A 27,613-nucleotide genomic window follows, 5' to 3' on the forward strand; every position below is an offset into this window, starting at 1 on the left:
TCGTTTCACTTCGCTTCCTGTACGACTTTTGCCTTTCCATGGAACGGAGCGGATTATCTTTCACATTCACGTGGGGCTCTCGATTTCAGGTTTTATGTTTTTCTTCTTTTGGCCAGCTTTTACCCTATCGGCATAGAAACGGGACATGTGACACAGTTTTTTTTTTTACTTTCATACAAAGCCATAAAAAACGAAAGGAAAAATCTCCCCCCTCATCGTTCAAACGAACCTGGCGAGCTAAACGACACACGGTAAACAAGTTGTACATCATCAAGCATTTCATTAGCTGTTTTGCGAATGGCGACTTACGCCTGTACAAACGTGTGTTTGGGAACCATTCACCTTTTGTGCAGGCGAAGGCAGCTGATGATGGCCTCGGGCCGTGTGCACAGGCATGACTTTACTCCATTCACACTGAGTGGAATTAGACTAGTGTAGTACGTGGGATGTGTTTTGAAACTGAGAACAGGATGGAAAATGCATTATGTAGGATATACATGCTGGGGGGTGGAGGGAGGGGGGTTGGAAGGAATATTTGCATTCGGCAACGTGGAGTAACCACAGCTCTTTAATGGGCAAGCGGTTGAATGATTTGGTGGTATTTATTCTTTATACACGTTTCTACTTACCGACAAAAGCCACACGATCAATATGCGGTGAGTGGATAACCTCAAAAGCCAAAGAGTAAATGAAGCGTTGGCGGCGACTTTATGTTGCGGCTTTTGAAAAGACGCGTGGTTGTTATACGTACGAAAGAAACTCAAACAATGCAGCTGTACGCTTGTGCAGTTTGAGTGAAGCAGTATGGAAAGGAGCCTAAATGTCAAAGCTAACGTAAGTAAATAAGTAATTCGGTAAGTGAAAGAGCAAGTACGCAGGTTAGTAGATAAATAAGAAAGTAAGTTGATAAACAAGTACTCAAATTTAAAAGTATATGTTAATTTATACTAAATTTATTTATTAATTACTACTATTATATCTACTAAAAAATTTCAATCTAAAAAAAGACATTTATTTGTTTGCATCCTTTAAATAATGTAAAAGACATAAAAAAATGAATAAGACTTATTGAAAAAGAAAGCAAAACATTTTGAACACCGTCCCAACTTTTCAATCCTTTCCGTACTAAGCGTTCTAAACGATACGAATTTCCCCATCTTTTTATACGATTTTAAATAGGGGGAAGACGTAAAATCAACAGGTGTAAATTTGAAGCGTTTCTTGAGGATAAGAATGGTTGTTTTTAGTACATATTTTATGCACCGTACAGAAACCAAAGGATCAGTAACATTGTTTTTTTGCTTGTAATAATCAGTTAATTAATTTTCAGCGATAGTGAAGTAAATCAAGAATGTAAATTAAATATCTATAAACACTTTATGCCAAAAAAGAATCTGTTTAATATTAATGCAGAACAAGATCTGTTCTTCACTAAGGCCCTGGACTATGTTCAAAGGCAACATTGCTGGATTTTCCTATTTATTTCTGAACATTTTAAAACATATTTTAAAATTAGGCTCAATTTATTTTTGTATCCATATTGGTGTGCAAATGGGTCCTACAATGTACCTGCAATAAATGAACATGAAACAAATCGATTTGTTTCTCTTGCAACAAAACATGAGTTTAGCAGTTCGTCCATACGATTTGGAAACAAATTATAGGCCCAGGCCTAAGAGCAAGTATAGCGTATACTCAGCTGGAATAGGGTGTGGCAATCATATCTTTATAAATCTTTTACTAGGGGCGATTGAATGTATATCAATATATCATTAATTGTATCGTGTACTTTTTAGTAATCTATTTTAGTAATTCTTGTCTTCGGGCGTCCTGTTTTTATAAATATCAGATATCAGTGTTAAGCACTTAAGGCAAATAGTAGCATGCAAATAAATAACATTCTCCAAATGTTGAACAAAGATCACCAAAATCTCTTGCAAAAATTATTTTAACGTTATATTTAGTTTTAACCACGTTCCTGTTTTATTCCCTTTTTCTAACACAAAGTGTTACATTAATTCAATACACCAACCAGTAACGACGTTAGCACGCATCCCGTTACTGGTTCTCGTATCGGGAGGATAAACAAATAACGGCTGTAACACAAAAAGCGTTACTTGTGCTTTTGCTATTCGATACTAGATGGCGCTAACATGATAACCGTTTTTTTTTCATGATTGAATTGCAATAAAAAAAAGTCGTTCTGTTTTATTTTCGTGTGAGTTGTAGAAATATTTATTTGTGCTCATTTTTCCCATTACATAAGCCATGTTTGGTTTTTTAAACAAAAAGGAATGTACTTAAAGCACTAAGCTCTCAACTTTGGTAGGCAGCTCTTTTGCTAATTGCTGTTGCTCGTTACCATTGTAGATTATTTCTTCCACCAACGGTAATTTCAGCACCGTCGTATCCAGCTCCTCCGCATTGTTTGTCAAGTTAAGCCGTCGGCAAAACACTAAATCACGCAACACTCCCAAATTTCGATTTACGAGCCGATTTTCACTCAGATTAATAGCATTTGCCGTGGCGAGGTAGGGAGTGTAGTGTACAACGCTCAATTGAAGTCCGGAAAGATCGATTCCCTCACTCAATTTACCAGCTTCGATCCACTGTTCTAGCCGATTTTCGATCGCCCATTTGCTGGCAAGATCAAGATAATATCCTTTCCGAAGCGCGTCGACCGTTTCCAGCTTCGTCAGATGTTGGCGTATTGTTTCGTGATAGCCACGACGGTCGATGGCTTTCATTAGCAGGGCTGCGGTAAGCAGCGTCCACTTGCTGTCCGGTTCGTACTCTAGTAGCTCGAGGCAGGATGCGAGTTGGGCCTTCAGCACATCCACAATGACCGACCCGAATTCGTATCCGAACTTTGGTTTCTTTACACCGACCGCACCCTCCGCCTGTATGGTTTGCAGCTGAAGGGTGAGCTCTTTTGTATCAGGCGTGACGATTGAAACCATTCCTGGGTTGCTATCTTGCTTAATGCCAAACGCACTTCTAAGCGTCCATGTCGTATCAAACGTGTTCCCGTCGGTAGCTGGCATCCATTTGCTTGCTTCGTTGCAATTATCACAGCAAGAAACTGTAAGCTTGTATCCACCCGTTGACAGATTTATCGGTTTGCTGAAGGACAGTACGGCCAGGTTTTGCTTGGCATCGATACGGCAAGCCGCCAGATCGAGCTCTGGCTGTGCATAGCCTAGCAGCCAGCGCTGGTAAAACCACGCGCTGCTATCGTTCGGATCAGTAAATGCTGCCGTAAGCACGAGTTCCAGCTCTTCTTTCAGTTTTTCTTCGCTGATTGGACGCGATGGATCTTCCACGTTCGGGTAGAGCAGCGGTAGCAGCTTGCTGCGGTAATGCCACGACGAGTAGTTGGAGAAGTTTTTCTCAATCTTCTCCGTACAGAAGGCGAACTCTTTCTCCGGAGTCACGCCTGCTTTTTCCACCACATAACGTCGATAGTCCCAACAGTGGACTGTAATTGAGGGAGTAAAGAAAACATTGCTTTAGGACTGCTCCAATGACGTGTCTACAGTGCACTTACAGTTACGCTCATCCAGCTTGAGGTACTTGGTACATAGGTCAACCTCCTTCTGCCAGTCCGCCTTTGGTGCATTCTCCAGTATCCAGCAACGATGGTGCCAGGCGCAGTACGATTTTGGATTCACCATCAGGCACATTTCCGTAAATCCAAGATCCTTATCGAACACCGCAGAGCTGTCCTCACTGGGTGTTTGCATCGGCATTAGAACAGAACATACCGATGAGTCATCCCAAATCGGTCGAGGACAATAAAATGCACTCACCCCTCTGGCCTCGCCAGTATGCACAAGCGACGCAGGTTCCACAACGTAGCTATATCCGGATTGCTGCTCAACAGTTTCGCCGTTAGCTCCATCATTTCGGCATCGTATTCTTGCGCAGTTTTCTTCTCCAAAATACGTCCCATCGCTGCGCGGAACATCTTCACTTTTTGTTGCTGTTCCAGCTTCTTCCGAGCCGCCTCTTCAGCGCTCGTGCGGACTTTTAAACGACCATGCTAAGGAAAGGTAGGTATTTGTGATGAATGGTGTAGATGTTTTAAGATTTCCAACGATTTACGTACCATTTTGAGACAATTTCTAAAGCGTTTTCGTAGATGCGAGCAAAGCAGAGGGTTTGTTTTGGTGATTTGTTATTTTTTGTTGCCCAGAGTTTGACATTCGGACTAAATGTCACCCAAGCAACAAATTTCCTCGCATTGTCTAGTACTGCGGGCCTGTGGTTGAGAATATGTGGTCAAATTTATGTTTATTTGTGATTTTACAACACAGATAGATTCATTTATAATAATTCCCCAATAAAACATCAAGATTATTATCGAAATCAAAAAATAATTTCCATTCGAGCAAGAATGAGCTGGCAATAAACTTTCAACTGTGAAATTGTTCAATTTTGTCCAGTTTATATATGTCTTTACGCTCAATGTGCTGTGAAAAAATCAACAAATCCATTGGTATCGGAATATCCGTGCCGAGGTACAAACGAGCCACGGATAAGCGAGCGCAAGCAGTTTGAAATCAGACGTTGAAGAGAGAGGTGGAGCTGTCGCTCGCCGGAATTGAAAAGTGTGTGCGCGTTTTGTTTAGATGTGCGGGTAATTAGTAAAACAATAGAAACGTTCTAACGTGCGTAAGTGTTTGTGCGTGCTTTACGAGCAGATGTTTTCGTTCGGAGTTCGTGTGTATAAGCATAATTATGTAAAATTCATCCCTAGTGAGTGTGCTACGAAGATTCTCCCACGCATGGCGCGGGTTATTGATTTTTGTGTTTTGTTACATTGCATGCGTGTGTGGAGTATGTAGTGCACAAAAGCGTTTTGCAAAACAAAATAAAAGAATGCCAAAAATATCGTGCTTGTGGTGGCAATTATGCGTGTGCGTATACCGGCAAAATGCCGGTTATACTTGGCGCGGTTACCATTGCCGGTACTTCGGTTGAGTTGCGTACAGTGTTTGAATTTTGCACTATTTTATCAATATCAGTGTTGGCGCTACTTTCAAACAGTGAACAACGTGTGGTGAAAAATAGTGCCAGCTATAAATGTATGAAATTAGAAGGCAAATATGGCCGGTGAACAGGAAAAACATGGCCTGCTCTGTGCGCGGCAGCTGCTGTTGTGTCGTCGGCGGTGTGTGGTGTGTGTTGTACCGCTTTTAAACCACGCGCGTTTGAACGTGAAAAGATGCGATATTTGAACCCGTTGGGGGAGCGAGCGATGAAGATGCTGCTGCCGATACTTTAAGGCGGTTTATTTATATTTTCCCGCTTCTTGAGTTGCGTGTTGTTTTCCGTTCTTCTGCTTCTGCTGTTCTGCTCCCGAACGGTTTCATCTGGGGCTCGAAGATCGTGACCTCCCTGTGAGTGCGACGTGCGCTTGGGGGAGGAGGGTTGATGTTGAACCTTGAACGTTTTGGAAGAGCGACGACATGCCGGGCGGCGGCACATACATTGCTTGGAGTTAGGCTGGAGTGTGTAAATGCAGATCAACGCAACCTTTGCCATGGAGCTTGTTTCCAGGTTTGTAGTTTCAACTCCTTCCTTAGTTTCATATTCATTCCAGTATAAATTATTGTGTTGGCATCTTTGGTCATCAAATATTATATTCAGTTTACGTTACAAGGGATTACAATGGAGCATTTTTAAGTGCTACCCTACCATAATCCCTGCTTTGGTCAATTGTGGTCTGTTATACAGCGGCGGCAACCTAACATTGGACACCTGATATTTTCATCTATCTTCTAACTTTGGTACTTTCTGGACAGACAATTTATCGGAAAACTTGATTGATACATCGTTGAGGACACTCTTAAGATATATATAAAAATTGTTTAATTGAAAAGGCGTAAATGGTGTGAGGTCCATTTGAAGTTAAACATTCTCTATGTCTCATCAAAACGAGTTACTTAAACTTCCCATGTTTCTAGTTTCTAGTCATTAGTGTTGATCCATATGATGCATTAATACTTGTATGAATGTGTTACATAAAATAAGTTTAGAACGTCAATTTCGTCAAAATCAATAATATGGCTTAGTTTTCCATGTTTTTAGATATTGTTTCATTTTGTTTTGCTCCAGCTTAGTCAAACAATATTCTAATTGATATGTAAAAACTGTATACCCATAGGCCATTGTGCGACGCCATGATGACGCCAAATTTTAACTCAAACGCATCAATTTTAGACAGTGCGCATCAATGTTTGCCTCTAAGGCATCTTTTTTTGTCTGTAAGTAATTAATTTTTGACTCTGGTAGAAATCATGCTAATTCTACAAGGTATTTGAGCAGATTTATGACAATTGTAATTTTACATCACATAAAAAACAAAAACCGTGTAATTTGACTATTTTTTGTGAAAAAGTGGCGATATTTTATAAATTCTAAAGCTATTGTTTACACCTGAAAATCCATGCCAATTTTTGCCTCTCCATTTAAGCTTCCAAACTTGGCGTAAGAATTGTTATGTTTAAAATGGTATCAATGAAATTATTAACTACTTCATTTAAATTCAATAATGTTGGAACACACAATTTCAAACATTACCTAATATTTTGTAAATAAAGCGATGACTCACAGTCAAAAATTGATGTCTAAGAGACGAAAATTGATGCGCATTGCCAAAAGATTATGCCTTAGAGACAAAAATTATGATATCAAGTTAAAAAATAATGCCTGAGAGACAAAAATAGGTAAAAATAGAGTCAAAATTTAGCGGCAACGACTGTTAATTATCCAGAAAGCTTCAATGACATGAATGCTGGTGTGTTGTTTTTGCACAACTGTTATCCACACTTACACTGCAATTGACGAATGAATTAATCACCGATACAAGGTCCCTTTTTGGTCGACGACTAATTTACAGTTGTTGTGCTAAAAATGAAGATGATCTTAATGTCACTGGTTCTAGTGACTTTCGTTACCGAGGTTATCAGCACCAGAAACGGCGCAACATTCCAACGATTGGAAAGAATTTCATCAAAAACCTAAGTGATGCGATAATCACCTTTGCTTCGTTATCAGAATGTTATCATGAGTCAAATGTTAACTCAATAAAAATATGGCCAAATGATGGAATGTGTACAGCGTACAAAGCACAGCTAATCCTCGCGTGCTACAATCACTTTTTTTTAAGAATAATATTTATACTTTCTTACGAGAGGAAGAATATTTAATTTGGCTTGTAGTGAGCCATGACCTAACATTGATCTTGGTACTTTTACGAGCCATGTTTGCGATTAACGGTCTTTCGAGACTGTACTGGTCGGGTTTCTGCGCGTAAACTCTTTTTTTCTAAACCATTCGTTCAAAAAACACAGCAAACTTTATGAACATGTGCGATGAGGGTATGTCTGAGCAATCATCAGGGGAGACCACAGTTGTCACGTTTGTTCTGCGCATACAACAACATCGGCGCGCAGAGACGATCACCCACTTGCGCGTTCCCGGCATCGGGCATCGTGCAATGATGGTCTCCAATTCTTCCCCCCTGATGCATTACTCTTAGTTTGGGTGTAATAAAAGTAGCTAGAATGAAGAGAAATAATGTATGTATATACATTCTACCATACACACAAAACAAACAAAACGCAACACACGCACGCGCGCATCCATTCTGTAAGATATTAAAATTCAGAGCTACGAAAAGCATCTCACACAAGCATCAGATGCGTCTTAAATTTAAAGGCTAAAAGAGCCTTCACATGTGTCTCTTGCGAGCATGGACCAGTGTTTTAGCGTGTTGCCCCGCTGGACTACATGCTCCCCGTCAGTGGTGTGTTGGATGGAGAAACAGCCAAGCAAAGCGGAGCAGAAGAGGAAATCGAAGACGAGCAGCGTTAGCTCTTTACATACGGGAAGCATAAACCACAGCTTCCGCAACGAGCGAATGAGAGAGAGAGAGAGAGAGTGGGAGACCCGGCCAGTGCGAAAATACCTTTGAGAGGTATCCAAACCTCCAACTTTAGAAGCAAACACACCAGCACGAGACGAGAAAAGATACACAATTCGGCGAAACGCGAGCAAGCATAAGAAGGTGAACCATCAGGGCAAAAATCAAAACACCCTATCACATTGCTTGCACTTTTTTGTCGGTCGTTTTGGGTGGATGCTTTGGAGCTTGAATGGGATTTTTGTTTCCCATTTCGTTCCCAGACGCTACGGTTGTGGTGATCTTCCTCTGGTTTCCCCATTCCATGTCCGGCATGTCGTCCAGCTATGGCAGGAACGTGGTAATGCGTCGCCGTTAGGTCAATTGTTTATTGCCCAAACCCTTGACCTGTGGGGGGCTCTCCCCACTGGCCGTTGTTTGTTGTGATCGTGTCCGTGGCATACGATCTCGAGGTGTGATTTTTCATCTCGCCATGCGTGCGTTTATCGCTCTTTCTTCCCATCTGCACCTGCTAATGATGCCGACCTTTTCCTCATTCGCCCGTGACCGGGATGATGGTTCACGGGAGAAGCAACCGTACCGATGACCCATTCCTGTTCCCGGGGGCACCTCGACTAGGGTGGTTTTGGGTTTTTTTTTATTGAGCAGCGTGTGTGTGTGTATTTTGGAATTTTGGTGTGTATGGTTTTTGGTGTCTTTCCATGGCATTATCTCGTAAACATGCGTTTTTCTTTTCGAAGATTCACAGCAAGGCAAAGGTATCACAATGAAGCGTACGTATCGTTTTTTTCCGTTTTAAGGGCACTGCGCGTATGTGTCTCGCTATTTCATGAAAAATGATCCTGCTCCATGGTCAAGCAACCGGGATGGAAGACACACGGACGCGCCCGTGGTTCATCAATTATGCTGCACAGTCGATTGTCTCTAGCACGTTGCAGCATCCATCACTCAAACACGCGCAGCGCCGTGGTGTGTGCGTCAGTTAACTATGAGCGCGCGCCCGTGGGTCGTGGTGTATTGGAATGTGATGGACGTTCTGTACCGAGCATTCCAATCACCGACCGACCAACGCATGCGACATCTTAGCTATTTCTGGTGGTTTTATGTCGAAGGCGAAAGAAAGAATGATCCATCGTGTGCTGGTAGTTCGGCGTGTACCGAGGAGAGGGTTTCGAACGGAATTTTCCTTCGCAGTTGTCTGTGTGTGCCGAATGCAAAATTTTCAGAAAAATGGATTATTTGGTACCTGAATATGTCATGCTCTTTGAGGGGTTTTGGATTTTTAAAAATCTCCCAATTTTGGATTGAAACGAAGCGAATTTGTGGGTTAGGCTTTGTTTGCACGATGACTCAAATCAAGCTTTTTACCGGTCGAACAAAAAGATCAACAAACAACACACAGCTCAGACAGCAAATCATGTTCCTTCTCCTTTGCACAATGTTGCAAAGACTCGCCCTTTAGTCGAATGGAGGTGGTGTCACGGAGCGAGGGAATGTATTATTTGATTTAATTTGCCCGACCATGCGTAGAAACCGAATGGAAGGGATTATTAAATTTTGCCTTCACCCCGGTCATGTGCTCATCCGCTTACCCTCACTCCCATTGAATTCGCCAAATATGTCTAAGAAAACGTGAAAGAAAATACATTTGTCGTCGTTTTCTTCTTATACTTGCTGTTGACGGTGCCACCAGCAGGAGCGCAGTGTTGGAGTTTAATTATCAAAGATTTCTTTCAAACATTCGAACGACGGCAGCAGCCACACGGGGTCGGTGTTGGTTTTTGGTTGTCCGATTGCTTAGGGTTTTTCCTACCCTGGCCACAGTCATGACCGTGCGGTCATCTTCTCAGCACACACCGGCATGCATGGCCGGTATTGGTGGGGTCTACCCCCATCGGTGTGTTCTCCATTCAATTATCTTTCATGAGTTTCAGTTTGAGCGTAAAATCATAATTCGGTTAAAAACTTCTCTTCCTGCTTAGTGGCAGGAGGTTTCGAGCGTATTGGTAAACTATTTTTTTTATCGTTCGTTGGTTCCCCCTGGTTTTGTTATTCTCGCATTGCTGGGCATTGGTTGAGCATTAAAGAAATCGAGGGAAAATAACACTCATCTCTGTGGCGCTCTGTCGCCGTTTAATAGGATCAGGAACGTATTAAAAGTCACATTCGCTGGTGACCCCTGTGGAAGGTGTGTTGTGAGGCTTTGTTTCGTAGCCGTCACGGAAGCATACGCAACGGGACAAACCTGCGTTGCTGATTATGATAAATTGAGCAAGCATGAGCATAGTCGTATAGAGCGAATGTGCTTTGCGGAATGGATCCGAACTCTCTACAATAAAGTGACCCATAGCATCCTCGCGTACCATTTCTTTCCGGGAAGCAGTGGTTGCCTAGAGATTTCGAAATTAATTCAATTAAACAGGGAACCGAATCTATTGGAACGTTTGCTCTTCAATGCATTACGACGTTCTGTAACCTGGTTTGAAGCTGCTTAAACACAGATAGACTCATGGAGCTGCAAATAGAATCAGATGGAGTTTATAATTGTCCATGGCTGGTGTATTTCATTGAATCTCCGTTCCCTACATAACATAGGGCTCAATTATCTCACAATCCGTATTTCACATATAGATTGTAAAATCAATGTGACCGCAGACCGTTCGCCCTGGTGCACCGTTTATTGGTGTGCAGCACTATCTTCTTGATATATTTTTGAAGTGAATTGCTGTTTGCATGGCTCGGTCGCATTAGTGAAGTGGGTTTTATCAAATCCTATATCTCGGTGCAGGTTTGCTCTTGGTGGTAGTAAAAAGGGTTTTAGCACGTTCAGTAGATTGATTGTGAAATGGCTCATAGTTATATTGCATGCTGCAATGTTGTTTGAAATAGAGATTCGATGTTTTCTTTGGCTAGAATGACTTTTGTAATTCGGGTTACCATTTGCAGCATTGTAGAACATTATCAAACGTTTACCTTCTCAACTGAGTCTCGAGGGTGAACAACGTGTAATAAAAATCCCGTAGAGTGCAGCTTTAATGGTATTTTTTCGTGCATATGGAACGACATAGCTTTATACTTATGCTTTAGTGTTTTTCATTTCAAGGCCCATAAGTTACTACAGGTCAGTCCGGCCGGTGTACATTAACAAACCTTCATTTGACAGTTAGGGAGTCTACAGTTTCATACAAAGTACTTACCAAGCGTTACTCACATCCTGCCAATCTCCATATAAATTCTCATCCATGATGGCGACCAACATCAGACTCATAATCTCACCTGTAGTCTATCTAGCCACCTTAAATTAAAAAAAAAAATATTATGGATGCAACTTTTTTTTGTTAATTTTGGAACAACACTGGAAGTGATCAACGTTAAATAAAGCTCTGTGGTTAAACACCTTTTGCGTAATGACCTACTTGGTCATGTCGGCTTATGCAGGCTTTCGAGAATTACATACATTTCGAGATACTATAAAAACTGTAATTCAATTCCAAGCTTTGCGCAGTCGCGCTTTTACTTACGCTGAGAGAACCATAATTTTTCCATTTTTTCATAATTTTCAATTGATTTTTTTTCAAATTTCAAATCAATATGAAATATGTAATCCATTTCAAACGGCTTATGTGATTGAGTAAAATTAAAATATAGGAAATTATTTAATATTTGATAGTTTCATTAACTTATCAAAATGAGATTTTAACGTTCAATAAACAAAGAAGCTGAAGGTATCATAAGTTATGTTTCTTAAAGACGTGTATTTTGTATTAAATTGATCCCCTGCGGCGCGGGAATACATGGGAGTTTTTGTTAAAATCCTAGATGACCCTAGACCCTGTCTTTGTTTGGAACAGAGAATTTTGAATTGTTTTTTTAATTTTTCTGACACTATCACAGGAAACAATGATTGAAATGTCTTACATCAATGCGTTCCATCCAGTTCACCCTTTTTAAGTGCATCATTTGTTGCAGTGCGTGTTCGAGAACCTACTCGAACTATTTGTAAAATCACTCCTACACATCCAACAAGGCAACGAAGAGTGTGCGGGAAGTGCCGAATGCAAAACTGTTGCACTTGAAACCCAACTTTCATAATGCAATGAATGAATAACCAGCGAGAATCCTCCAGCTCCTTCCTTACCAGCAGCTCTCTGGAGTGAGATTCGGCTTAATTGCATTTCACTGTTGCGCCAGCGTTTGGTTCTTCCTTTCCGCTGCCCGGCTGCTAGTGGGTGGTGGTACGTTCTACCATTTCCGCGTGCAAATTGCATGAAGGCTCTCGCGAACGCGGCGAGTTTTATTTATTAATAACTATTGCAACTATGCACTTAGACATGGCAGGAACGGGGGCGATTGCGTTACGCTGGAGAAGATTACTGGCAAACGCTACCCGAATCTGTGGATCCAAATCCCGTTCCTCCGTTTTGTTGGTGTTATCTTTCCCCGGCAAGAGCGGAGAAGGGGATGCGGTGTGCATTCCCTAGGCTCGGGTATGCGGGGTAACAAACACGCTCTCAGCCGCACGCTGCAACAATCGGTTCGGTCTGCCGACCATATTTATGGTTGATCCTTCCGGTTTGCAGCTTCCCGGCTCGGATTGTGCGCGGTCCGTTAAATTGGGGTGTTCGGTTGCCAGTTGCTGCGAGTGAGCAAATGAAAGTTACTACTTGCTGTTGGTGATGCAGCGCCTGATGCTGTTGCTGCGCGCCGGCAACAGCAATTGGAACTGCATTGCCCAGTAGCGCAACTCTTGCCGCGTAGCACACTCCAACGGGTAGTGTACGTCATTCTGGGCTTTTGTGGCGGCTCCACGCGACACCGGGGAGCCGAGGGTGTAAGGAGCAGTTGTTGTCGTTGGTTGTTTTGGTCGATCCGTGGGTTGTGCAATGCTGCATCGTATCCTGGGTAAAGTTAAAAGGGACCCGATCCGCTTGGAAGACCGGCTTCGTCCCGAACTGCTGGAGTGAAACTAATTCTCATAAAATTTAATTTCCATTCCGCAGAAATGGTAGCCATCCACCTTCCTCCACCCTTGGACTATTTGTCTCGTGAGTGTGTCGCTGCCAGGACAGGTTTGCGGTGAAACCTTACACAATTTACAGTCAAAAGCTTGTGAGAAAAAAAAGCCGCTTTTGTTGAAACATATAGAAAGCCCGTTACGAAAAAGGCTAAGGATGAAATTGATTTTATTTTCATTTTATTTTTATTTTTTGTTGGAAAAGTTTCACCTCCAACAAGGATGAGGGGATGAGTTAGTTTATCGTGCGCACTTGGGCGATGGTATGCAATTGATAGAAAAACGGTTTGCCGGCTTCCGAGGCGAAAGTTTTCCGGCTAGTTGGTCTGGTTTTCGCAGTGTTGGTAGGCATTGGTTTGGGTCCGAAAGAGCCTGTCCCCTTACCAAGTTCATCGATGGTAAATTTTAATCCAAACCCAAAACTGCACCCGTTCATCAAGCAAACGAAAGCAGGGTTTGCATTTTTTCAAGCTAGGCCCTAGGCGTACGACTGAGAAAAACAATTTCCCACCATTGCGCTCGGTTAGATTGAGTCCGGTTTTGTTCGAAGCGAAAGGAAGGATATGTGTGTGTGTGGGAGCCAGTTCCCGGTGTGGGTGTAGATGTGTAGGTCAACGTTGGAAGAGCCAGCCATGGAATGGATTGCTGTCGTCGGCAATGAGCCTTTCGTTCGCTTCAGCCCCCAACGTTGACGTTCGAAGAAGGGTGGCAATTTGTATAATTGCTTTTCTTTCGCCCCGATGCACCCTGCCTTCTAGGTGAAACGCTGGAAAACTTCGACCTAATAGCTACTATTACGTTATTGTTTTACAAGGATTATCGGACGCTCGGCCGGCCTGGCAGTGACGTGTCGTGATGGGCGGTCGTACAGTGAACAACTGAATTAAATCGAATAATCAAATTACTACGGCAGCTTGAAATGCAAGCAAAACTGGACGCTGCGTAAACTATTTTTGCATTTTAAGAAATCATTAAGCTTTTGTGAATTTAGCACATGTTTGTAAAAAGTATTTGGTTCTTTATTTCGTATGAAATCGTTCGTTCGTAGCAGAGTACGCAAAAAAAACTCCGTTGTAAATAGGGCCTTCAAAGGCCACTCGTTGTGGCCAAATGACGCCTAATTAGTCGAGGCAGCATGAAACAACTGCAGGAAAGCGAGAAAAACCCGCGCAATGCTACTAACGCAAAGATAATTCCGTTCCCCTTGAACCGAACTGTGTGAACCCATCATTACCGTTTTGCTCGCTCGCTTTCTTCCCTCCCGTCCCGGCTAATGATGTTTGATTTTCTTCCGTTGCTGTGGCTTTGCTCCCCCTCCTCCAGAACGGTCAGGTTTTGCAATGAAAATTTGTTTACCACCAGGTCGTGTGTGTGTGTGTGTGTAAGTGTGTAGGTACGCACTATACGGTTCTATATATGAGAAGCGGCAAAGCCAACCAGTCTTTGTTGCGCACCGTTTCTTTCCCTTTTTCTAATGCCACTGTAGAGCGCCATGCCAAGGAACGGACAAAGAGTGGAAAGGAAACGTCGAAGGGAACGTTAAACGAGCGCCTTCGTGACAGCTTAAAGATAGGTTCGTGATCTAATTAGCTGCCGAAAATGATGCTTCCGTGCGCGCCTGGCTGGAGCTCGGCAGTCTCAAGAAGTGTTTCGGAGCAGATTGATTAATGAGTTGAGATCCTCGAAAATGGCTCCACGACCGCAGCGTGAGAGGTGCCCGGTGTGTTTTGAGATCGGCACTGCATGCAATGGCTGATGATATGGGTCTCCAACGGACCGCTGGACATAGTTTATTCTAATTTTCGCATCATTTTCGCACACGATCGAACCATCGGGATGAATGATGAGGTAGGAAAGTTCCGGGAGAGACGGTATACATTTTCACCCTCGTTGTGAATGATAAAATTGATCGAATTAGACGCATAATGATGAAGGTGTAGCGGCTGCGAGCTATAAATCTCTTTCCAGGAAGGGTGCGCTTAATGCAATTTACACTACATGTTTTAAAATCTCGGTGAAATGGGACCATACAAGTTGATGCCATAAAGATCGGACGATGTATATGGTGTACCTCTTAATGTTATAGAATTTATCAAACTTCGCCATCACGCGGTGAGGGATATTTATGAATGTTGTGTGAAATGTGATAAATTGCTTTAATAAGATCACCTTCAAAGTTAGGCTTTCAATGACATTGAACAGTGATCACACAGCTTATGATACAATATGGAACATACAGTGGAACTCCGCATAACGAGTTTAAACCATTTCAGTTACTAACTCGTTATGCGGGAGATGCTTTTCCATATAATTTGTATCTATGAAAAGTGAGATAATTGATTCCAGGACGCATCTGAAAAAATGCGTCATGTATACCACTGGGAAGATATTTCTATTTCACTGTTTCTTTTTATATTAATATTATAATACAATTTTTAAATTAGAATTTTGCTTGAAAAAGTGGTCACTTGGTCATGATTTTGTTTTATTGTAAGCAGTTCTGCAAAATGTCACTGACTTAGTCATGACTAATTCTGGCTGAAACAAAATCATGTCAGACTCAACTCAAACAATTGGTGTGAGCATCACATGCTTGGTGACATTTTGTGCAACCAACTCTCGGTCAGTCACTTGGTCGCGATATTTTCTGTCGGTGATCCAAGTAAGTGCTCAAGAATTGGGTACTAAACAAAATGTCACCAAGCATGTCACCAACTGATTTAGTCTCACCTTAGATCATCTCAGTTGTGTATGTGAGCTGATTTGCGCCTCGTTGCAGTCATGAGTGATAGTGACTTGAGCAGTGGTATTGGGCAACACTATTTACAGCCAGAAAAATCAGTATTATGCTTGCGCCGGCATTAAGCTCAGCTTGTCAGTCAGAGTATCACGTTGGACTCAAGCATTCGCATGTCGCGTTTGGAATGGCATGACGCACTGTCATTGAGTATCAGCAATGAACATAAAGCTACCACGTGTATGTTCATTGTTTTCATTGGTGAACATCTCGGGATGCGCATGACAAACTCTTCCAAGTGGCAACAATTGGCGTCTTCATTCAACAAGTAGGTCCAGAAAAGCGCGCATGAAATACTTGTCAGTATGACTTACACTTGTGCCTGACAAAATAATACAAATTAGTTTTTTTTTTATTAAACTATGTGTAATATGAAAACTCTCATTTGCTTCAAAATTAAACAAATGCTCAAAATAAACCGGTCGTAATCTTGAAAAATACTGAGCGATTAGATTTGCATTTAATGCTAAAAAACGTACTGATGATAATATAAACCATCAATTTTGTTCTATAATTTATTGTAGCTTCCAATCAGCAGGGTGTTACTCAATTTTACTCAATGTTGAGATGCACTATGTAGACGGGTTTAGTTTAGTTTTCAACTAGATTCGAATGATGCATTTGAAGTTCTATGCATTGTCGCTGTGGTGTCACACGTTAGATTAGACACATAACATGCTTAAGTGACGGTGCAAATTCATTCCCTTTTATCGAAGTGATAAAGCGTTACAGTGCTGCTGAAGGCATAAAGAGGAACTGGCTTACGTGGATGTGCATCATGTTCCGGGATAATAAAGGCCATCTGTCGTCTTATCTTCGTTGTGATTGTGCTTGGAAAAGTTGAGAAGAGGCAATGTTCCCTTGCTTACCCTGAAATACCGTAACACCATGAGGGAGCTAAGTTAGCTCTTAAACATTGCTTGAATATTGCTCAACAGCCTGTACACCAGATTTCAACGATTCTTGCAACCACAGAATGTGTTCCCCCGAAATGGGAGCAAATGTGTGTGTGTGTGTGTGTTTTTGCTGCTTTGGCCATTCGAGCGTCTGCAGCAAGCAACCCTTCCCGTGCATTCACGTCACATTACACCTCGATAACGATACCAATAAGAATCGCATTGTCACTTTGGAATGGAACCGCATTTGAATTTCAATAACCAATCGCCTTAGCACCCATTCATTCTTGGCCCATTTACAGCGCAGGAAGCTTCGGGGAGGTGTAGTGCATTCTCTCGCTCGTGCGCGTGCACATTTTGTGCTCCTTCTGCTGCTCTGGTTACTTTCTGCAACTGAATGCAATGCATTTAGGTGTAATTCCCAATGCGAGCAGATGAGCCTTTTCCGCCTTGTTCCGTGCCTTTGCTCTTCGTTATATTAAAGCCAACGAATCATAAGCCTGTATCGGAAGATGCCTCACGAAAGTCGCATAACCCCTAGTGTGGAGAGCAAAATGGATACATCGCCGATCGCTTACCACAGATATGGGAAATTATGGCGGATATGTACACCACTTCACCAAATCAGCTTTTAGTCTGTTGGTGTGTGTGTGTATATGTGTGCTGTGAACACTAAAACCCTTGCTTGCATCGAATGAAAAGGTGTCTTCTGCTTACGCTAACGCAACTAACGTGCTCAGTGGAATTGAAATTACCATAATCGATTCTTCGATTTTATGCTAATTTCTTACATCGTTATATATTTCCCCCTCCACCCGATCGAACCCGTCGCCGAATGCCTTGAAGTTTGTTTTCTTATGCGATACACAACCTCCGCGGTGCTATTACATCTCTGCGGGAGGAATGAAAGGGTTCATCCAGCGAGTCCTGGATTTCTTTGGGCTTTTTTGTAGGGTTTTTTACCGACGGTGAACAGGATGGGAGGTAATGCTGACAGTTGTTTTTTTTTCTTCAAGGACTTTAAGTGGTCCAATACAAGGAAGTGTTTTGCAGGGGGAAGGGTGTAAAATACGAGCCCAAAATATTATTGGTGTTTTGTGTTATGTCGTAAGGGTTTGGCTGACGAGTACTGCCTGCACACCACGTTCTGGTCAAGTGGAAACGTTTACAGGGATTGTGTTTGTTCCATCGCGTCAAAATGTGTCCGTGTGTGTGTTTTTATGTGTGATAAGAATTGTGGTTACTTCTTTGTACGAAGAGCATCAAATAATAAGTGAGAGGTACCGACCGGGCAACTGCAGAAAGGGAAAGTAAACTCACCATAACCACCGCCACATAGATGGAAGGATGTAGTGTCAGGCACGCACCATGAATACATAAACGAGTACGGTGCAAGGATTTTTATGATCGACGGTGGCAAATATCATCGGAATCGAATTTGATTTGATTGGAATTCGCTTATGGCAAAAGCGGCTGAACGGGAAAAGCAAAGGGATAGGGGAAACAACAGAAAGAGGAACTACATTACATGGACGGCTTGCTATGGGAGCGGACAAAGGAACTAGAACCATCCGGGAGGTGGAAAATCAAATTAGAAATTCTCCACATGTTCAAGAAATACTTTAGCCAAGATAAATGTGTTTGATAACATTATTTTAGGAAGTACTGATTACTTACTTACTTATCAATGATTATTGTATTTTCTATTCAATCTATTTTTTATTTTCCATTCTTTTTAGTGTTGGTAACCATATCCCAATGTTTGTTAATATTCTTTGACTTTAATTAATCATTGTTTCATTTTTTCTTTACTTTCAACTCGTAAGTATGCCAATTAGACGTATAGAACCTCTCCAAACTTAACTTGCTATGTGATTGGTAAGTTGAAATGGAGGCGCTTGACTTGTTCGTGTTTGATGTTTTGCCCCTTCCAAGAGTCTTCGTTGGTAGGTCTAAATGTAGCAGAATAGCACCAACGCCGATAGTCTGTTTGGGTTCGAATGCTCTTCAGCCCTTCACCAAAAAGTGGTGACGGCAAAGGAATCAAACCGCTGGGTCAAATCATTTACCAGTGATGTGTGTTGTGCCTTGTGTGAAGTGGGCACAACTGCTTATATGGCTGGGCGCGCAGTCTATACGCTTCACAACCAATCGTCCTTTTGAATCTTGTGACCGCAAACCAAGTTAGGATGTAGTGAGAGTAAGGAGCTAAGTGGAGAAAAAAGGATGTCTCGTTATAGACGACGCGCTATCGACGAACGACGAAACCAAAGTTCTATATATATATACAACTCTGTTGGTAGTGCCGTCCTGCGATTAAGGGCGAGGGAACGATGGCACCCTAATAAGGACACTGGGGTGGAAGGCTGGAGCTATAGCTTAGGGGTTTGGAAATAGCTGCAGACCGTGCAACGTTCAGCCGTAATGGCAGAAAGCACCACCTGCCACCGTCCGGCATGTATGGATAGTCGTCCGAGTGGAGGTGGCACTATGGGGCGAAAGGTTATAGAACCCAATCAACACGTTCGTTACGCAAACGGGTTTGCTGCATGGCAGACGTAGAGCATGGCAAAGTGAGTGAATCGCAAAAGGAGGAGGCTATGTGGTCGGTATGTAGGCGAAGCAGAGGACGACTTATGAGCTGCCCTGTAGCGTATATCGTCACTGTCTGCTATGGTGCATGGGTGGTGGTGTGGGTGGGCTGAAAATGCACAACCCGAGCAGAACCAACCCTTCCATCCTATTGGATGCTTATTTAGGGGTCTCACGAAATGGTTTAGTGTGGAGTATTTCATAACCATTCGCAAACAAATCCTCCCAGTACACGCATACACACACATACTGGCACACTGGCTAGCACACTCTACACTGTATGGCAGGCGTAAATTTAGGCGAAAACAATCGTACAGACACACAGACACAAGCGTACACGCATACAGCTAAACACACAATCCTACTCCTGGACAAGGGCGATAACAGCTCAGGGGGAGGAGAGTAGCGCACACAGCGATGGACGCACTTTTTTTGAACGCTTTTCCGACCCTGTCCGGAACACTTCCGTGTTTGTATTAGTATGCGTGTGTGTGTGTCGAGTATGTTTACAAATTTTCCTAAGTGGAGTTTTCTTTTCAAGGATGGCGGTGGATGGTGTTACACGAATCGCTTTCTTGCGGAATGAGAGTGAGAGAGCGAAAGAAAGAAGGAGTGAGAGGGTTATTTTTTGCGCTGAAATTCACTTTTTTTTGTTGTTGCAAAAATGGTAAAATCTACTATCGTATCAACACTAGCTTGTGCTACATTACAAAAGTAGCCGGGATTGTATTTTTTTCTGGTTGTATGGCAGAAAGAAACGAATTGTGCGGAGATGCACCTACATAGCTGAAAATATAATTGTAATTATTTTTTCAATAGTTTATAATATATAAAAAAACAATGTAACAATCTTAGTATCTTAGACGTTGGGTACAAAATGATTTGTTGCAAAAAAGTCTGCAACTATTGTATCTACATTTAACACAATCGCAAACACAAATACAAAACAGTACAAACACATACACAAATTCGACTCTGCTCCGCGCCATGACTTGGTGCTGAATTCTACGCGTGTGTGCGTTGGTGTGGTAGCTGGTGTAAGTAAAACTTGCTCTCATCCTAACAGCCCAACACCAACACAACCGCACGCAAGCTAGCACTTTTCCGATACTTCCGAACGAAGAGAGAACAAGTTCTATGCACACACCATCGACAGGACGAATTTCCACAACCCAAACAGGGAGAGGTAGAAACATAGAGTGAGAGAGAGAGGAAGAGAGAGCATGAGAAAGAGACCCCTTAATTGCACTGTGTGTTCTGAAGCGAGAAAGCAAGGACGAGACGGCCGTTCTTCCCGTAAGCGCACCGTACGCGGCGCGTGCGTTCGTGCGTGGAAGGGTGGTGGTAAATTTTATTGATTTTACCGTCAGAACCATTTTGCCAACAGCTCAGTCTCTCTCTCTTGGAACTGGGAAAAATCCGTGGACCACCACTACCAACCACAGCATTTTCCAGAGAGGTTAGGATTTTCCTTTTCGTTCGTATTGTAACGATCGAAAAGAGATAGAACGTTAGAGAGCCAATGCTCTCAGCGGCCGTTTTGTGTGAACGTGTGTGTGTGTGTACTTGTGAGCTGTATTTCGGTGCAAGATTTTCCAAGAGCTCTTTCGGCTCTGGCCATCCTCAGTTTGTGGTGAAGTTGTGCAGAAGTCGTCTGGAGAAAGTTGTGCCACCCCGAGTGTGCCATCGATTAGTGTTGTAGCAGGGAAAAGATTAGTGAAAAAAATACAAGTCGCTCCCTTCTCTCTAAGGGTGGATTGCAGAGGTGGCTACTTTTTGTGTGGTTGAATTGTGTGATTTTTCCTAGTGCTTAAAAGCTCTACAAACGCACGGTTAGTTGTGATATGGTTATGATGTTTGCGTGTAAAAAAGGCAAATAGGAGAAAATTCTTCACTGGAGCTCCCGGGAATAGAGGGAACGAGAGCAAGCGTGCACAGTGGTGTGTCGGCGTGGTTGTGCTTTCTGATTTGCGAATTTCCTTTTCGCTTGCCGAATAGAAGGATAACAGTTCCGTGGCTATATGATAGGCGAAAGCTTAAGTTGCAGAGTGAATGTTGTTTTTGGTATACTAAGTGAATGGAGAAAAACACGTGCAATTACAATTGCAAGAAAAAAGGCACCTGTTTCTGCAGTCATTGCTTGAAGCTATCTATCGGCCATTAATGGAATAAAATCATCTCCTGCTCAGGATGCTGAAATGAGCAATTTTCATCTACCGAAAACGTTTACTACAAAGGTAAGCAAGCAAGTGTAGTTTACAGTGGCTAGAAGATGGATGTTACCGCTCGCACAAGCAGCTCGACCACATTAATTTTGCGTCATTCCATCGTCGGTCGTAGCGCTGCTACACACCACCGCCCGGAAAAATGGGCGCAGCCTGTGTCCTCATTTCCGATTCCATCTGCGTGATGCGCGTGTAGCCTGCGAGCATGAATGGACTTTTCACCTGACAGCTTGGTCGGGAAAAGGAGAGCGACAGTGAGAGAAAGAGAGAGAGTGACAGAGGGAAAAGTTGGATGTGTAAATTTGGTTTGCGTGTGTTTGTGTGTGCAGGAGTGTTTAATTTTAGCAAAAATCACAAAAATCATGTAAATTACAACATTTCATGCAACGCAATGAACAATTACAAAACGGTTCGGAGCGAAGCAAGCAGATAGTGCGATGAAGGGAGTGGGAGATGCGGCGTGCGTGGAAATGGGTTTGCTCGCGTATGTGTGGTTTGGGAAAATAGCGTTATCCTTATAACGCCGTCTGAACCTGCTCCTGCCGAGCATACACTTTTTTGGCGAGAGAAAACAAATATGGCGGCGCATGGCAGCTGTCCCGAGTTCTCGTGTACTGAAAATTCCGATATAGCGAGCCCGGAGTGAGCTGCCGGAGAGCGTACGTGGGCACCGCTCCTAGTAGCGGCGCGGAAAGCGCTAGAAAGCGGGAAATACTACTACGCGCGAGCAGGTCCGGTGCGGTGGAGACACCATCGGGGATGTAAAATGGGTAGTGATGACGAGCATGAGTGTAAGTGTTTGTGTGGGTTTACCTAAGAGAGCTGTTATCCTGATGGTTAAGCATGTATGTGTGTGAGGGACTGAGCGAAGGGACACAGAGAGAAAGAGAGTTTGCGATTGCGAAAAATGGTAGGAATAGAATAAAGTGTTGGAAACCCTCCGCCACAAAACTCCCTTCGTTGGTGGTTTGGCCACGCGAACTCCTTTTAAAAGCCTCCCCGAGCAATGTGTTCTCCATCTACAGTGAATGGTCTCGGAATGGTTTTTGCACTCTTTTGCCTACTGAACACATACAAAAACTGCATTTCGTGCGGTCCTGCGACGGTGGAGCACATCATGAATGTGTATGTGTCGCTCAGGATAACGTTATAATGAGTTTTGAGACTCGGAGTCAGGCTATATCCTCTTCGACAGTGTGTGTAGGCGTTGGTGTAGAAGCAGTAATGATGTCCGATTGAAACGGTTGAGTAAAAGCAGCAGCATCATCAGCAGCACATGCACATCACCGTTGGAAAAATGAAGGAAATTTGTACATTATTCAGAACATCGAGAGTGGAACTGCATTTTCTCTTTCTCTCTCTATCTCTCTTTTTGGCTTGTTTGCCAGATAATTTCGCTACTACAACATTTTCCCAAAGGGGCCGAGTTATCTCAACGGGAGAGCGGGAGTTCACTTTTTGTTTGCTTTTTCGTTGCATTGTGCCGTGCCGATAGTAGAGCAGGAAAAAACGGCCGTTTTTCTTCCCTGGTGGGAAACGCGAAATTCCGTGTGCAGTTCCCAAATCACATAAATCACACAATAGGTACACGGGCGATCTCTCTGGGGTGTATATGTGTTCAGAGCACATTCACATTTGTTTGTACATTTTGCACACATGAAGTTTTTTTTATTGCTGGCTGCATAATGTAGCTTTAAGTGGAGGATGAAGAATTCAAGCGGCGCGGTGTGTTCTCCATTTTTAATGCGTTGCATCGAGGAAAACGGTGCAAGCTTGGTCAAAAATTCTTGGAAATGGATTGTGCTTCTGTTTCCGTTATGAGCGCGTGAATGGATACTTTTATACTTGCAATAAATTTTCTCCACATAGCTACGGTATTCACCATTGCAACTGGTTGTGCTTTTTGTTGCGTTTTTAGCACGACACCATTGAAATGTCCTAACATAATAGGAAAACTACTGGCAAAGAGTAATATTAGTAAAATAGACAAGCAAAATGTTACAAATATGTTTTAGTTATATTAATTATCGCAAATATATGCTTAAACAGGCTCTCTACATTTGTGATACAATCAAATGTTGACAGTAAAATTTTCTTCCTTATATGGTGTGTTTTATTGTTGAGAAAGATATAAATCGTTAGCACAAAAAGTGTTAACAATACGGCTAGTAAAAAGCCGTCATATTTAAAACTAAATAAATAAAATTTGGTCTGTTCGATTATACCGCTGCGTGTTAGCGAAGAGATGCAGCCCTTTTGATTGGTATGATAAAAATCTGAATTTCAAATAGTGGTAGAGAAATATGATCAAAATTGAACCGTATTATCCGTGAAAAGGCGTACACGTCAAAACGGTAGGCAATTTTACTTTAAACCTAACAAGCTTCAACACCAACCAAACCTGAATGATATGGAAAACCCGCCTCAAGGTTAGCTATACTAAATCGCTGATGCGTTTTACTTGAGCTTGTCTCATCCTGTTTAAATGCGCCGCTCTCAAGATGATGCCTGTGGCGTGTGCCACATAGTGCGCAGTTTCCGGTGTTGGTCTCGAGTCGAGTGAGGCGCCACGGCATTTAATTACTTTTTGCCGGAGCAAAAAGATACTTGTCTTACAGTTTTCTCTAACCTTGCTGGTACCTTTACGTCCTCTTACCGTTTTCAAGCTGTGCGAGAGGTAACAGCATGACGTTTGCTACGTGCAGCGCGTCGCTCGTTGGAATTTTATTCCTGACACCTGAACCACCTTGGTATAGCGAAAGAAGACCATGGGTGGCGATAATCGCAGACGTTAGCAAAGCAACTAACAATGTCCATCCTTGGAAGGCAAACTTGGCTCTGCCCCTGGTGACCACAATTGGTTATTTTGTTTGATTTTAAGAGTGGTATGGCAGAGAGTGCAATGTGCAAATAAGACTCAAACTAAAACGTACCTGGGCTGGGCGTTGCTAAAAGCGGAAGTTTCCTCCCCGAAAGGACGGATAAAGCAACAAGAATGTCACCCTCGGTGGAAAGGAATGGGGAAAAAAGTTACACAAAACGTAGAATTAATAACTGGAAATTGAATTTTCAAATGCCACTACACAATAGAGCAGGAAGCGGTACCAGGGAGCCAGGGAATTGCAATCCTGTGCAATGGTTTGCGAACGGATGTACGTAACCAAGGAGCTCGCTGCTTACAAATATGGCGGTGCTCTCGACCGTACCTACGTTTCCTGTTCCTGTGCTTGCTGTTCCAGCTGGTGTGTGTACGTACTGTTGCTGCACGGTGTACTGTTGCTGAACGGTACGGCAAGCAATTATTTGAGCAACGTCTTTCACGATCGGGCGAACCATTAGTGAAATGAAATTTGCCAGTTATTTTTTATTGTACAAATTTGCCTCTCCGTACACAATCCTTCTCGCCACCCAAAACCGAATTTAAGGTGGTAAAGAACGTTCGTAAATGATCGCTTTGATGTCCTGCAGCTGCAGTTTGCTGCTGCTGTGTTGTGCTGGGTTGTTTAATTTTACGCTCGCTAAATATGCATCCACCATCGCGGATTTTGCTCTTTGGTGGCAGTCTGTACATTACCCTCCAAATTGAACGTTAATGTATTTGTGGATAAATGTGATTACTAATTGCTTCTTCCCAATCGAAGTGATAAAACTTTTAATGACTCTTGTTGCATCGTTTTCTTTTGGTTAGCGTTGTTACCGTAGGAATTGTTTTAGCTTCGAAACCGTATCGAGCTGCTCATAGATGTTGTGGAGCAAACGTGTGACCGCACATGGAGGCGTGATTGTTTCGCGGTGAAATAATCTAACATTTTTATTACGATGGCGATGAAAACAGTTGAAAAGCTCTTACCAACACCACCACCGTCTACAAATCCTACCGTCAAGTGGTTATAGCTCCTATTCATTTAACTCAACATCGCTCCGGGAAGGAGTGTAGAGCGCCCTGTGCTTGACCTGCGGGACAGCTTTAGTACGTACGTAAATCGTTCGCTTATCGGATCCTCGTGAATGACAGCCAAAAGCTTGTTCCCTGGAAAGTGCCGACCGAATGCCTTCCTTCTTAACGCGGGGATCGATCGTAACGGAGCGTACGCGCGTGCCATAGGCATGTTCTCTCTGCCTCTTTTTCTCCTTTCTTACATTCCTTGTAAATACCTTGAATACCATACGATTGCATGCGATTACATTTATCGAGCGAGCGATGTAATAATTGACAAAATTATCCTATTGCATGTTAGCTGGCCCAGTTAGCGGCCCCAGTTGCTCGTGTGTTTGTGGCGGTGCTGGCGGTGAGGATGTTATGCAGTGCTTGGTGCGCTACTAACGCCTCACACAAGAAGGAACCTGAACGGGAGGGGAAAACTCGACGGTCGTTGCGAATACGCGCAAACGTGGCTCTCACGATTCATGATTTTATGTTAATTTTTATGATCCTTAAATTTAGTGTCTGCTGTCGAGGAAAAACGGCCTAGGAATGTTGTACATTGAGCGGGAGGGTTGCCGGCGGCGGTGCTCATTTGTGTTTTCATGGCAAAAGCGTCAAAAAGCAAAACACGGAGGGTGTGGGTTTGTTTGTGAGATGGTGGCTTTGTGGCTTTTGCAAGCACTGCTTGATGTTGGTAGCAACGTTCTTCTGGAAACGCGTTTTACACACCTTTTCCTTTCGACGTTGGGTTCGGGGACGTTGCAAAGCTTCTCATCCCGATTCGGTACGCGCGCGCGCACCCCTCACTCTCGTCGGCTAGACACTTGACCGTCCCGAAAATTCTCTTTCATGTTTGGGGAAATGTTCCTTCTGGTTCTTCACCATACTAGAGGCGAGATTGTGAAACTGTTGGCATGTAGGTGAGGATAAAGATGGAAAGATTTTTTTTTGTTGCGGCTCTATGCAAATGCCTTGCGGTATTTCTGTTGCTGATTCCTAGGAGGTGCGGTGATTTCTCTACCAGCTTGGTTTAATTTCATTCCGGCTGGGTCGGAAAAGCAGGGCATGAAAGGAAAAAAAAAACACTCGAATCGCTTATCTTTTAGAGTGGAGGCTTTTAATTGCAAAATGAACAAAGCATCAATTTTCTAGAAGCTGGAGTTCGAAGATTAGTAACATATTCTGGGAATGGCGTACTTTTGCAAGGAAATATTTCATGAAACATGAAACATAATGGCCATTTTTTACTAATTTATGACAGAAACGACTTTTTGAACTTTGATTACCTAGTTATCTATCAATGAACAAACAAAACTATTTTTGTTTATTATATAGTCATTTAAAGTTTTATATGATCTTGTTATCATTTTCGGGACTTTGAATGATTTTTTAAATAATATTTTAATAATATCACTGAATGGTTTTAATCCTTACAGCATCATGAAAATCGTGAAACTTTTCTCTCAATATACTCCATGATTTATTTAATCTATGCTAAAAATCTAAGTAAATAATGGCACTTTCCTCGTAAATCACTTTTAATTTTAGAATTTTTTCTAGCAATTTTCCCAGTATTGTCCGTGATTTTTTCCTCAAACTTGATATCGAAGCGTAGCATTCAATTATTCAATATTCCTTTCTTGGAAATGCAATAAAGTGCATGGCGGGACGGAAGCTGGCAACAGCCGTCGGTGTGCCCTCCCCCGTGACAGCAAATCGTTTGCCACCGTGCTGTCGTCTTGCCCTTAGTTGACAGTGCGCTAGTCGTTCGTTGCGATGCAGAAACTAATCCAATTAGCGAAAGTTCAACCACACACTACTGTACCCGTGCTCGGTGCGCCGTGATTCTTACGGTACCGGCTGGAGGTAGGGGTCGGTTTTTGGGATCGGGCCTGCGAGAGCCGATGAGTTCTTGCCTGCAACAGCCAAGCGACACCAATTACGGCCCTCTTTACGATGCATGATGGGAAATGGGTACGCGGAAAGAACAAATGCCAAACCAATAGTGAACAATGACGCCGTCCCGCTTATTGACGTCGTCGGCGTTCGGGTGGAAGCCAAAGTGGACTTCTCACGATTGAGCTGGAATGGGTCGAATCAATCATACAGCAGGAGGCAACTATTCAAATTGTTTCTGATACGCACTTACGGGTGCTTTCGAGTTGTTTGTAGAGCGTATTGCATTTAGAAGGAATGCAGGAAGCTGCTGTGCATGAGATCATTAGTTGTCGGAG

The 27,613-nt window shown here is 42.8% G+C and overlaps 2 protein-coding genes across 18 annotated transcripts in view; one reads left to right on the top strand and one right to left on the bottom strand.

The window, feature by feature from the left end:
- Positions 1 to 2,206: 2,206 nt before the first annotated feature.
- Positions 2,207 to 4,225, bottom strand: LOC1279131 (geranylgeranyl transferase type-2 subunit alpha). The gene is made up of 4 exons (XM_061658480.1): positions 4,109 to 4,225; positions 3,810 to 4,042; positions 3,548 to 3,729; positions 2,207 to 3,478 (listed from the first exon to the last, which is right to left on the bottom strand). The coding sequence occupies exons 1-4, from the start codon at positions 4,109 to 4,111 to the stop codon at positions 2,301 to 2,303; spliced, it is 1,596 nt and encodes a 531-aa protein (XP_061514464.1). The 5' UTR covers positions 4,112 to 4,225; the 3' UTR covers positions 2,207 to 2,300.
- A 333-nt stretch (positions 4,226 to 4,558) lies between these two features.
- LOC1279132 (neural-cadherin) overlaps positions 4,559 to 27,613 on the top strand; it is a 253,380-nt gene continuing 230,325 nt past the window's right edge. For 8 of the 17 annotated variants that reach the window (XM_061661982.1, XM_061661995.1, XM_061661997.1 and 5 more), the window contains exon 1: positions 20,830 to 21,061. The gene's annotated coding sequence lies outside the window, so the exon portion shown is untranslated. Of the gene's footprint in view, positions 4,759 to 5,068; positions 5,088 to 20,829; positions 21,062 to 27,613 lie in introns of those variants that run through there. The other 9 variants (XM_061661989.1, XM_061661987.1, XM_061661984.1 and 6 more) reach the window with 9 other exon arrangements.

This window comes from Anopheles gambiae, chromosome 3 (assembly GCF_943734735.2).
Source record: "Anopheles gambiae chromosome 3, idAnoGambNW_F1_1, whole genome shotgun sequence".
Classification (NCBI taxonomy): Eukaryota; Metazoa; Arthropoda; class Insecta; order Diptera; family Culicidae; genus Anopheles; species Anopheles gambiae.

Coding starts and splice junctions, on each gene's coding strand:
- LOC1279131 (XM_061658480.1), bottom strand. Junction 3,730..3,809: donor ATACTGGCGAGGCCAGAGGG/GTGAGTGCATTT, acceptor GCAAACACCCAG/TGAGGACAGCTCTGCGGTGT. Junction 3,479..3,547: donor CAAGCTGGATGAGCGTAACT/GTAAGTGCACTG, acceptor CCTCAATTACAG/TCCACTGTTGGGACTATCGA.